This window comes from Electrona antarctica, assembly GCF_951216825.1.
Source record: "Electrona antarctica genome assembly, chromosome: 10".
NCBI classification, from domain to species: Eukaryota; Metazoa; Chordata; class Actinopteri; order Myctophiformes; family Myctophidae; genus Electrona; species Electrona antarctica.
In genome coordinates, this window is record NC_136791.1 from 30,312,506 (window position 1) to 30,326,323 (window position 13,818).

The 13,818-nt window shown below is 42.4% G+C and overlaps 1 protein-coding gene across 1 annotated transcript in view; it reads right to left on the reverse strand.

The window, feature by feature from the left end:
• Positions 1-7,603: 7,603 nt before the first annotated feature.
• klhdc3 (kelch domain containing 3) overlaps positions 7,604-13,818 on the reverse strand; it is a 46,239-nt gene continuing 40,024 nt past the window's right edge. Inside the window, exons 9-11 of the mRNA XM_079512022.1 lie at positions 13,304-13,377; positions 10,930-11,008; positions 7,604-8,034 (exon numbers count right to left, since the gene is read on the reverse strand). Coding sequence (XP_079368148.1) covers positions 7,968-8,034; positions 10,930-11,008; positions 13,304-13,377 — 220 coding nt within the window. The 3' untranslated portion in view covers positions 7,604-7,967. The remainder of the gene's footprint in view (positions 8,035-10,929; positions 11,009-13,303; positions 13,378-13,818) is intronic.

The following is a 13,818-nucleotide window of genomic DNA, read 5'->3' on the forward strand; positions in this document are numbered from 1 at the left end:
GTAAAATCAATGTTAATTGAACTCTGAGAGTACAAATTTGTACACATTTGTACACTCTCAGGGTTACAGACCCATAAGGGTCCATTTGGTTCCAAACTATCATTTAGCTGGGGACTCCCTGGAACTGCCTCAAGGACCCCTGGGGGTCCCCGGACCCCACGTTGGGAACCACTGGTATAGCCTATCATTTTGAGAAGTCAAGTCATTGCTGAGATGTGGAATTTGAATGTTTTTACATTGTAGCAGCTTAAGTGCATCTCTATCTCCGTCTCAACTGTCCAACAGCCACAAATTGTCTTTTCTTTAATTAGTGTCAGTCCTTTTTTTTGTTTGCCATGCAGTTAGTGGTTACATGCAGAGCCTATAGGATCTGCCTACTATCTACTATCTACTATCTCTGATAGTAGAGAGATGTTCTGCCCAATCATAATCTCTCTTTAGGACCAGATAACATTCTAATCTACTTTGGCTTTTCGTTTCATCTGTTCTTTCCATGTTCCAAATAGGTTTGCACTGCATTATAATTGATATATGCGTCTCAGAGCAGAGAGAGGGCAGTCTTTCAGAGCTCCAAGTAGCAGCATTCCAGGTGCAGTATAGTTGTTCTCATAACATTTTCATGTCAAGGCCCCCCCAAATTGATATGTAATAGTCTGCATTTGAAGAGATTCTGTGGCAGGGACCCCAATGGGGCTTAAAACTGTTCCTCATTTTGCTGAACTCTCAACTTGCTTGGAACTCCTCATAATGCCTGGGGGTCACCGGACCCCACTTTGAGAACCATTTCAGTACTCATCAGTACAGTTATACTTGCTTGATTACTGTGAGATCCCACAGGACTGAAACATATTCGGATGGGTACATAGCTGGCCTACTACATACTGAAATAGCACACAAGAAAGCTCAGACGCACACACTCCACACAGCCCTTGAATCTCAAAGCAGGAGCATCTTGGGCATCAATTGTTCAGTGCCACGGCAGTGAGAGACAGGACAATAGTGATGAGGTGAGTATGCATGGTGACAGACACAGGGCCAGGGGGACTGTGGGTGGCGACAGAAGCTCTACTCATAGTCAAGTTCGTCAGTAGAAATCCTGACAGACTGGCGTCAAAGGGCGGTCACGTATACCAGTATGAGGTCCCCTTTTTGTCAGGGACTGTCAGGGGCTGTCCAGTGTCAGGAGGCAGAGGAGGATTCTCTGAAAATGCATTTTGAAATAATGCCAGTGACACATATGTTTGATATGTTAAATATTTGTAAAAGTGTATAAAAAAAAGGTGAGATGCAACACATGCAAGCTTGCATGTTGGCTATTTTTGCTAATTGTCGTACAACAAAGTATTCATATTGTAGGGCCTAAATCTTAATGTATTGCCTTGCCTCCAGAGTTTCCATCTATCATCTGAGAACACCCTTATTTGCAAAATAGGTTCAAGATGCCACAGCTTTTATAATCTGCTCTCCTTCAGTAGTAATTGCCTCAAATCCCCACGTGAACAGTTACCAGCATTGCAGGGACTGAGAGAACTAGAACTTGAGCGTGGAAATTAGATAGGGATAGGAGGACAAGCCAAAACAAATCACTCTGAACAAATCCTCAAGTCTGATTCTCAAGGGTCACTGGGATTTTCGGAGCAATTTGGCTGAAGTGTCTCCCCTGCATTAGCGCCCACAGCAGCTGACCCTGGCAGAGGCCCGGGGCCAGACAGACAGAGGGTCCGGCACGGGCCCCACTTCCTGTGTGTAGCGTGGCAAGGCGGGACAGCGTGTCTCTCGTGCTCCGCTTTAGCCTGACCTACCGTCTGTGGCTTGCACTTAACACTGCAGATAACGCTGGCTTTATAGCACCATGCTGGTGACAGACAGGAACAAACTGCCAGACCACTACTGGCCTCAGAAACACAGAGACTATAACGATGGGACAACCCCAAGCAGCCGCACGTGTCCTATTAAGTAGTCTGGTGGGCACGAGCAGGACTGGGGGGACACCGTGGGTTTCCCCTGTTTAGATAGTGTACCAATTTAAGTGGTCAGAGAGGGCTATACCAGACAGGCTGGCGGGGCAGATTCTGAGCCAGTTCACACACTAGTATGAACTATGCCTGGGTCCAACAGTGGGCTCTCGTGTCCAAAGCCAAGGTGACGTCTACACCACAGGAGGCCATGACAGATTCTGCTAGATGGTGAGTGGGCTCATGGATGCGACGATCAATGAGATGCATTATGGCAAACAGTGGATACATGAAAGAGTGTCCTCAGTTGAACCTACTTTCGACAAACATGTTAGAAAATGTCAAGGTACAGGGTGGACATTACATACATGTAATTCACAGGGTGGAAAGGAAACAGATGTCCTGGTGGCTCTGTCCTTCACCTCAGCAAAGACCTGGATTCAACATAGTGGATTACAGATCTGACATTGATTGATTGCAGACCTGTGCACACAGACATCAAAGGGGGCTATAGCTACCTTTTACTGTAAAAAAGTGCCCTCTCCAAACAATGCAAATGCCCCTTTCCCACCCAAAGAGCTATACGTTTTCACATACGTATAATCCTTCCAGTTCAGTTATTACATCTAAATTAGTTATGAAGCACTGGCATATTCTACCACCTGACAGGACACTGGACAATAGTTTCCAACATCCTCCTTTGCTCACATACTGTACAAGAGGTCAACAATTACTTTCTGGGCGGGACTCATGGATGGATGGATGGATGGATGGATGGATGGATGGATGATGGATGGATGGAGGGAGGGATGGATGGATGGATGGATGGATGATGGATGGATGGATGGATGGATGATGGAGTATAAATCAGGCTCAAGGCATTTATTTAGGGACATTTCTCCTGCAGATCATGCACCTCACATCATTCAATACCAACAGACAGTGAACACCACATGGCGCACACACACGCACACACGCACACACACACACACATGCACTCAAAGGACCGCAATGCATAGAAATAAGCCTTTTTGTGTTTTGTCCTTGACAGATATTAACCTTGGATCCGATCAAGACTGTCATAGATGTATTTTAGCGAGTCTGACTTTTACTTTCGTATCTACTACACGAAAGTAAAAGTCAAACTGTAAAACAACCCGTCATTAATTTACTCTTTTGTCAATGTAATAAATACTACATAGGTCAAACATCTCAGAGGTTGAATTGAAAATTAGGATCAATGAGCACAGAAGTAGCATTACAGGCAGATATAAACATGGACACAAAGCTGAGGACCTAAACATTTATTGGAATTGAAAAAGTGTGGCTCCGCTCAACCATACAGGTGGGAATTGGGAAAAATGTCAAAAACAGTGTTTTTGGCTTCATCAGCTAAAATCCCTTCATCCTGTTGCCTTGAATAAAGAATGAAATTCGATCCCTTGTACTGTACATATTAACATGAATCAAGACATCCAGACCTCCAGAGTGTAATCTGTTACTGCCATTTAAAAATGTCCCAGTGATTGGTTATTGGGTTCACCTGGCAATCTACCCGTTGTCTTTAAGGAATGTATGTCTTCATTTGTAAACATAAAACAATTAAATGAAAGAATGGAGTATTTCTGAGTGAGACCCTGTCTTTACAACATTATTTCAGGCATCAGAGCACAGTAGCAACTGGCAACCTGGCAAAACTTCAGTTCTTTCACACAAATTACTCTTAAAAAAACTGAAAGGGTTGTTCTTGAGTACATTTCCCAAGGGAGTTTGATTATAGACACAGTCAAACACCCAAATGAGCCCCAAGACAGAATCCATCTGCACCGGCAAAACAGCCACTTAACCTTTAGCCATTCCCTGCCATGACCATAGAATCCAATACAGTTAAACGGCCAGGCAATGAATGAATGAATGATATACTAGGTCAGTTTCGGTACCCAGCATTGGCTGGATGGTTATTTATTGCGTGTGTGAAATAAGCTCTCCCTCTCTTCCAGTGCTCTGGTCTTACGTCACACAAAACAGACATTGTTGCCTAACAACACTGATTTGCACTCATCTCACTATTGGCCATACATTTGGCTGTGCATCATGTCATGTCATGTCATGTGCATATATGGATATAATAATAATCTGTCGAGACAGACATAAACGCTTAATAGTTACACAAGAGAGACCTCTGCGTTTGTATACCTCGTCATGTAACAGCATGGCACAGTAGGAGACTAGCCGTCTAGATAGAAGAGGGTCTATCTGTATGTTTGTTTGTCTATCTGCAGCTAATCTCATAAACTGCTGGAGCGATCAGCATCAAATGTCTTGTGCATTCTGCCAGTAGGCCATAGAAGTACCTCCACACATTCTTCAAGTTCTATATATTTATTTTATAATTAGATAGGCCATATACGATAAGATCCACAGTTATTAGACGCCGTCTTGGTTTTTTGTTTTTGAACGTCTGGCTTTGTGTGATCTTTTATATAAATGTAAATAAAAGAATTAAGGCCAACCTTAATTTTGTTCTTTAAAAACATATTTTTTATCAAGTTATTCAACCACGTAGCACCTAAATAGGTAGGTGAACCTAAAAGTCCCCAAAACAATATAGTTTAACTTGACAGTGTGTATATATAGAGCTTGTGAAACTATCCTGGATATGCAATTCTAATCAGCCCGCTCAAAAGGGGAAAATAAACTGATTATAGTAAAAAGCATTTACGTTGTCTTCTAGGCCAGTAACCACCAGAGATTAAGTTTTTATGTAGGCGATTTCTTTATTTTCACCATAATCCTCTACATTGTTTACATCATTATTTCAACTTCCTAATGAGTTCTTCACTCAAAATCACTCAATATCTTTATTCCTTATCTTGCATCAAGAAACGACTGTTCTGAAATTAAAAAAAATGCCATTTTACAACTGGTCATTTGTTGTCAAAAAAAAAAAGAACAAGTATGTTACAATTTGTATCACATGTTTTAAAACAGAAGTCACGTGATATACTTCCCTGGTATTTCACTGCAGTGTTGAGGCATATAGTGTGTGGTACATCCATGTCTGTGTGTAGTACTACAGAGCACATCAGACTCACTGAGTCATATTGGCACTGCTGGTCTGCAAATAATAAAATCTCCATTTTATAAACTACATTAGGCAAAACGCATCATTAAAATGTCTTTCTGACCAGCCAAGAGTGGCTCTAGTGTGGTTACTCTGATGACTTCAACGTTGTGTTTATGTTAATTGTTTTTTTTCCAAAAATAGCCGATCTATAAGCTCAAAATGCATCGTGATGCGGCACGTCATGATCTTGTAGATCGACTATTTAAGCAACTCGCCGTCGCTGTGCGACCGAGTACACATAGGGTGAACCACCGCTTTACATGAAGGATTTTGTAAACACTTCAGATGTAAATCACAATTTTGTGGACACAATCAATCAGGTAACACAGCATCTATTCACATTTAACTTCTGCAAACCTTTGGGCTTCATACATACAGTACATACAATGGCTTGTTCAATGACTCCTAAATGAGGAAAAGGAAACCCATTTCAAATTAGTGATAAAATAAAAGACAGCAATCACTTCATTCACTGCCCCTTGTAACTAAAGCAAATATTGACTATAGGAAATAACAACCTGGTGAGATCAAAATAAATTTAGTTTCAAAATTAGTTATAACTAAAACTGTATATTTTTTTTTTAAAAAGACATCACCTGAAGAAATCTCTCAAATTGTAGTGTTTCCAAATCAGTTTCGAGATAAATGGTGAGCAAGTGGCATGAACCATAACAGCCCTTATGCATCTGAATGCATCTGGAATCCGTGGCCAGGCTTAGCCTGGCTTGTGGTCGTACCATTTCCTGGTATCATCATGACCTACTGGGAACAGGGTCGTCACAAGGTGCGTTGTTTGAGTCAGTAGGATTGTCTCTATGAGGGGGAAAACGTTACATTATGCATACTAGTGACAACCCCCCCCCCCCCCCCCCCCCCCCCCCCCCCCTCCCTCTGCAGCAGCCAAGCTGAACCAGGTGATCATGGGTACGAAGCTGATATCAGTGAACTCTGGTTTACTTGGAATCAGCATGTATAAATAGGATCACGTGCTTGCACACATACACAGTAGTTGCATCCTGATACTGGGGGGAGGGGGTGGGGGGATATAGTACAATGCTCATCCAATGGCACTAAGCAGGCCTTGTGTTCCCCTCTTTAAACCTGCCGTCCCCTATTTTGGGCATTTCATTATGGTAGGCAGAAATCTAAAATAAAATAAAATAAAAAAAGTCTAAACATTGCAACATTTTCAAAAAATAGGGACGATAGCAATCTGCAAGCATACAACGCATTGCGAGTTTGCAGATTGGTGATTTCCGCGATTCGTCGTAAAAGTGATTACAATAGCTAGTGGGCCACCGCCACTCTTTTTGGCAGGGGAAATTACTTACAGTAACAGTTTGACTCCATAAAACGCGTTACCCGCTATTTAATCAAATATTCTACGCTGCCGAGATTGTTTATTACCTTTAGAGCATACTGTACACTGAAGTATTTGCAGCTTTCAACGACGAAAATCCGGCGAAAAATGGTCCGTCGGCATGTCATGATCACCAGCAGCCATTACAATGCGCTACAGGATCCGCCTCCATGAGGCATTGTAGTCCAAACAAACCCCCCGTCCACCTACATTGAGCTCAATTTCCCAGAAGCCTCAGAAGCCCTAGTCACCAGATGATGACTTGATTTCCGGTTTCGTCATCATAACACGACGGCCTCGTCATCAGGTCCCGGATAAATCCGCCGTTTCTTTTTAATTATTTTAAAACGGCGAATTAAACTCATTAAACAAATGTCGGGTATAGCGTTTTACGCACGGTGGAACACTGGATTAAACAATTAGCGGCCGTCAAACTGTTAAAATAAATAAAATTTAGTCTAGTATGGGATGAGTTGCCGAATGACAAACTTGTGTCACCCTTCTCATCCATGCTGGAGGGGGAGGTAGATGGGACTTCGTTACCTTACAAGGCCAATAGCTTGCATCAAACAGTACTTACACATCACCTCTGGGAGGTTTAAGAGCAGCAAGGTGATAGTCAACCTATGACAGAATGTGGGAGAACAAAGCTAGTGCAGTCAGTCTAACACTTGTGTGAAGACGGTAGACACCGACACATCGCGTGTTGTATCATAATCTAATGTCAAAAAATAAAATGTCTGCCTGGCAATTTGCGTATACCGTGTCCCAATATCTGCATTCGCAGAAGATGGCTTGGTGTCCGATAGAAAAGGGTCGAGATCTGGAAATAGTACTGTACCGTGGTAGAGCGAACAACACTAAATAAAACAAGATATACAACTCACAACTTCACGCTCTTGAAATCTACGTAGCAGAGGATTTCCTACTTGTCTCTATGAGGCATCTGTATGGCGTCCCCCGCCTCCACAGAGCAGAGAGGCTGTTAAATCAGGACCTTTGGCGGACATTCTTCCTTTTTTCCTGTGCTTAGATTTTAAAGTCCATGATTATCATAGGCTGATTGACTTACTAGGGAGGCTACAAAGAAGATACTGTGGCTATTATTCAACATATCGATAGTCACATTTCTCACAAGAAACAGTGTCTCAAAAGGAGGGAAACATTTACCCGCTCTTTAAAAAAAAACCAAAAAAACGTAACATCTCCTTTATAACACTGTTAAAATAACCGACTTTATTTTTCACTTAATTCTGTAGATTAAGAGGGAGAAAACTAGATGAGCACCTTCCACAGACGCAACACGTTCCATGGACTCCACTGGAATATGCAGGAGTGACTTTTTCACCCAGGGATAACGAAACCCAACCAAGAGGAAAAACAACTATAGTCCATGAACCAGATCCAAACTGTACAAGAAAGAAGTTCTTCAAAGTCCATCGGAGGGCCAAATGATCAAAAACCACAAAGCCTCCCCTCCACCATTGATCCTGACACAGAGTTCTGATGGAGTTCTGGTTCTGCATCAGCCGTGGGAAGAGAAAATGGGCCTGCTGATGTTGCTGTTGGTGGTCATGGCTGACAGTTCCCACCTATAGAGGCACACAGAGCAGAAGGAACCACACGTTTAGGGTTATTTTTCTCTCTTCAGGATTCAAGGCATGCCATCTTCGTCAACACAATGTTTGAATCTTGTGTTTACTTTTATGAGGTTTTAACCACATTAAAACCATTCTGGGCGGGAACCCCTTTTGGTGTTTTAAGCATTATGTTATACTTTAGCTATTGAAAAATAGCAGATCTACAAGCTCGTAGCTTGTAGGTCTGCTATTTTTGAAAAATCGTGAAAATGTGGTGCAAATCTTTGAATATATATTCTTTCAGAGCCAACGTTTTTAGCTCAAATCTTTGCTTCTGGGGGGGGGGGGGGGGGGGGTTCCTGGAACTACACATTTTCAGATGGGGGTCGGCTGCCAATTACATATAATCTTGGGGTTCCTTGACATGAAAATGTTTTGAGAACCACTGACTGGACTGTCAGGATTTAGAAGGCATTTGTAGAATCGTCCTCAGGTCTAAATGGGTTAAAACCTGGCATTCCTAGTTTGGGCATATAATTATAGGCAGAAATCTTTTAATTTCTCATTTAGAAATGACGAGAACAGCGAAAATATGCATCGCGATATAGTACTTCACACATACTGACTGTAGAAAAAGATTTGATGAGCTCCATGACTTCAGTGATGGAACTGTGCTGTGGACAATGCCCTGCCGTAACATGAGAACCAGGAGCAGCGGCTGACAACCAACACTAGCGCTGACCTGACGAACAGGTCAGAGGTCGATCCCCACATTGTTATCACTGGCTCTGGTTACCACCCTCACTCCTCAATCGCTGTGTGCATTGTGCGTGTGCATCTGTGCATGCGTGTGTGTGTGTGTGTGCGTGTGCGCATCTGTGCCTGTGTGTGTGCGTGTTTGGTTATGCAGCAGACTACGCCACTGGAGCTCCAGATCCCAATGAAGGACCAATGGGAGTCAACGAGACCCCTCTGACCTCACCTAAAAGCCCCTCTTAGGGTTACAAACACAACTGCCAACACAAATGTGGAGCGTGTGCAAGGTGGCAGTGATGGTGCGAGAGCAATTAGTATCAAGTTCCAGGGGTGGGCACGTATATAGAAAGTTATTTTGATATAACCGCTACCGTTTTAACACTAATTTAAAAAACCCGAATTACTTCAAAACCTGCTGGTCATCCCTGAGTCGAGGCTGAACTTCTGAAAGACAAATGGTTTGACCGTGCCTTTACTTTCCTCCACTCTGGAACGACCTGCCAGATGAGCTCAGGCTTGATAAATCACTGTCTTCTTTTAAATCATGTCGTAAGACACACTTGTGTCAAAAGCCTTTCCATTATTTAAATTGTATCGTTTAATTTTATTTCACATTGCACACATATATACTATATAATTATTATTATTTTATTAGCTTTGTAACCTTATTTTGGTAAGTGCTTTTGTACGTAGTAATTAGTTGACACTAACTTCGTGATGGAACTGGGAACCTCACGGTTTCCATCCAGCTGGCCACTCTACCCATGAGCTACTGCCTGCATACTGTAATGGCCTACTTGTGGTTGTGTGCATAGTTACTTCCCCACTAAGTCCTCACTACAGAAGGAAAATATTTAATGACCTTGAATGAATTTAAAATGCACCTGATGTTATTTTTTGAAATACCCAACGGAACCTTTTTATCTAAATAGTTACACAAGTCATTAGTGGCAACGAGTGCAATTTTCTGCTTCACTGCTATATCTAAAAGACGCTGTTTATGGCTATGAATAATTAGTCATTTGTGAATTAAATAGATTACAGTCATTACACAAATGAGATAATATCACGCATCCTGCGAGTCCCCTCTGCTTCTGGTCCCCATTTAGCTTGTCACATCACACCTCGAAATGTGGAAACACACCAGTGGTGTTTTCCTCGACTAAAACTAAGACGAAATTTTTTTCGTCGACTACCTTTTTTCACTGACTGAAACTAGTCGACTAAAATAGGTCTATTCTAAGGTATAGCATATACTTGTATAGACATATATCACCCTGTGCTCATACTGTGTACAAATGTATTAGCCTACATAGATCTTTGTGTTTGAACACAAAATGCATTTGTAGAATAAAATAAAAAAATCGCACTTCGCGCGGACGCTGTGCGGCCCTCCACACACAATCATTCTACAGTTGTGGCCCCCGACCTAATCTAGTTGAATACCCCTGTCATAAGATTTTAGTCGACTAAATCTACAGTTGATTTAGTTGACTTAAATGTGTTTTGGCAGGGCCTTGATGGCGTCATAATGGCTGTTTTTACACTTCTACACACTGAAAATAGCCGATCTACAAGCTACAAGCTCATACTGCGACGCGTTGTGAGCTTGTAGATCTGCCATTTTCAGCTTGCAACCAATTGTAAAATGACTTATACTGGATCTCTAGTCCACTAGTCCCTTCCTGACATTTTAGTCTAGTTTGTATTTGTTGACAAAATTGTCAATATATTTAGTTTTAATCATAGCTTAGTTTTCAGTCAGTGAAAAAAGTTGTTTTAGTCGACGAAAACAACACTGGTGTGAGAGAAACAGGTGAAGAAAAGCATGCTGCTGATGTGTGAATTGGCCCCCGTAAAACCTGAATCCCCCCCCACCACCCACCCCTTTTTCCCCTCACTGTATGTTTCTTTTCCCTTTTTACCTCCTTTATGATGAATTCCTGTTCCGTTCTTTGGCTATATAGAAGTGTCTATTTGTACGTCTCTAAATGTTTCGATGAATTGAACAAGGTGGACCCTCTTGTAAACAAGTGTAATGCTTTATTGGGTCGTCCACTCACAGTTAACAGTCTTTGTATTGAGTTTGTGCTTGAAATGTACTGTAATTCTGCAAACTGTTAATAAATATTTCAATCAATCAATCAAAACCTGATGTCGTGTGGGAGTCCCGACTGCTCCAGACTGTACTGAATAACTGCTATCTTGCATAACGTCTTCAGATTAGGACCTGGAAACGAGAGGGAAAGAACAACAGAAGCACCAATGAATCACATGCGGGCCGATGGGGTCCAATTCATCACCCGTTTATGGGCCCTTTATTTTTTGTTTTCTACATTTTGTTTTTAAATGGTAAATGGTGCATTTATATTAGCTCCTTCATCCAAGGCGCTTTACATAAATTGTGCATTACATTCACCCATTCACACACACATTCATACACCGATGGCGGCGGAAACCATGCAAGGCACCAACCAGCACATCAGGAGCAATTAGGGGTTCAGAGTCTTGCTCAAGGACACTTCAACGCTAACTCTGGGGGAGCCCAGGTTCGAACTGGCAACCTTGCGGTTACCATCCAGCCACTCTACCTCTGAGCCACCGCTCAAAACAAAAGAAAGCAAGACTTTTCATGAATTAAACCAAAATTCAAAGATTCTTTTCAGTAACTTCATGAAGAAATAAAAGCAAAATCTAAGAAATTCCATAAATTAGAACAAATACAACACGCCGCGTTATGAGCTTGTCGATCTGCTATTTTCACCATTTTCCCGGGAGAATTTCCGTTTTGGGTCACGGGTTAAAAAAGTGTGTGTGTGTGTGTGGGGGGGGGGGGGTTCAGAGTAAAAGCGGCCATGTCTTCTCCGGCACCCCAGAGCTCCTATTTTGAAGGAATCCAGGGAATGATTGTGTTAAGTTTAGAAGGTGAGTTTTCCAAATGGAGGCAACTTCAGTAGGTCAGTTCTTGTGACCTGACGCCGGCAGAGCAAAAAAGGATTATGTTTTCCCCCCCTGGGTTTTATATGTGTACAACAAACTATGAATAGCTCAAACACGCAAATATACAAAGAGCTGTGATAAGCATACTATAGCCTACTGTACATGCAATGTATTAAGTGATCATTTGGTTTTGGGGCTATTGGCTCATAGTAATGTGCTTTCAGAATATTCGTGTGAGCCCAGAATTTGAAACACTATGTCACACTGCATTAACCACCCAATTTTTGTATTCGTTGTATGACGGTGTCGCGCAGCAACGTTTTGTCGGATCGTTATTTTTGACAATTTCTACACGTTGTGCACTAAATTAGGAATGATAGTGTTAATGTTATTATATGTCCAAGTCACATTGACATAATTCTCAGGAGGACAGATGTTTTTGTTGTGATCAGATCGCTGTAAATCCATCAGGATTCCATTGCTCTGAAACCCTTTCTGGTCCCTATACTGGGTCCGCACTGTAGGAATGTTGCAGCAAATAAATGTGTATAATTGGTTCTCACAACACAGCGAACACCGAGGTCGACAGTAGGCCAAAAACAATACAATTATAAATACATGCCCTTGTTTATAGTTGGCATTGACACACATCCCGAGTGATCCCATTGTTAATTGGATAGTGCTAAAAACTGCAATACGTCACCATTATGACTGTTCCACTACCGCACCATGCATTCTGCCACCATATGGAGTGTGATGAAGCAGAGAGCGATCATGCGCCAAGCACACGTTGGCACGCGAGTGGCCTTGACAGATCATCCCCCCAGGTCTGCCGCGGGGGGGCGGAGAACAGGCACAGCCAGTCCCACGCGTTCCGTGTGCATTTTTTCCTAACCCTCCCCATACACAAATCCACAGTGTGACCCCGGCCGCCAGCCTTTACAGACTGACCCGCTGCCAACAGGATATGGCTATATCTGGTAGCTTGGCTACTGCTAGACCAGGTGAGAAATGAGGCAGACGGATTATAGGGGGCAGAAATAGGTCATTTCTACCAGGAGATAAATGCATGCCTTTTTTTGTAAACCTGGTGTCCCTACGTAATTACAGGTGAAAATGTTTTGATAATTGTGTTATTATTATTTTAATAGCAGATCTAACCGTGCACAACGCGTCTCGAGAGATCTCTCCCTATACTGATAAGTGAAAAAACAACATTGCAGATGCAATGCAGCGACTTTAGGGAGGTCTTTCATATGATGACTGTGATACGATTGGTTTTCAAAGCAGTGGGCGTAGGTTTATTAGTGGCCATTCTCACCACAGTTCTATCCAGATTGAATTGAGATGTCCGCACGACAGACACCATTGTACAACGAAGCATAAAACCACACAAACGCCTATTTTTGTCGCACAAACATCGTCATACGACGAAGTATAAAAAGGGCACAAATTTGTGAGCTTGTAGATCAGCTATCTTTGCCACACCACACCATCATACAATGAAGTATAAAGTAGAGCTTACGGTTAGCCAGTTGAAAACGCACAAAGGGAGACTAGAAGAACAATGGAAAGGGATACTCACTGAAGTCTAGGATGTACAGGTCCGAGTGATCCATGAGGTTAAACTCATCACCCATTCCCTGCTCTGGACAGGGGCTGTGAAGAGAACAAGACGCACAAGGTTTTGGGGGTCAGTCCCTGGAGGTCAACAACAATGAAAGAAAAAAAGAAATTGAAAGATGGCGAGTGGTCAAGGCTTTCAAGACCCATCCAGGAAGGCAACATTAACCCCCTGTCCTTTACTTCCTGTCTCACTTCCTGGGCATGAGACAAACAACGCCCCCGACACGACTGCAGTGATTAGCCAACTTTTCTTCTTCGTACGACAAGTTTATCTTAAGGGTCTCCGCTGTTAAATGAACCAGGACTGAATCATGAGGCAATTTAAACTGGGGGAGGAGAGAGGTATACCTTGCTATAGGCTTGATTTATACTGTTGCCACGCCAGTGTCGTGGCCAGAAAATATTAACCGATCTACAAGCTCACAAGCTAGTTAGATGGGCTATTTTTAGGTGCACGACACTGAAGTATAAATC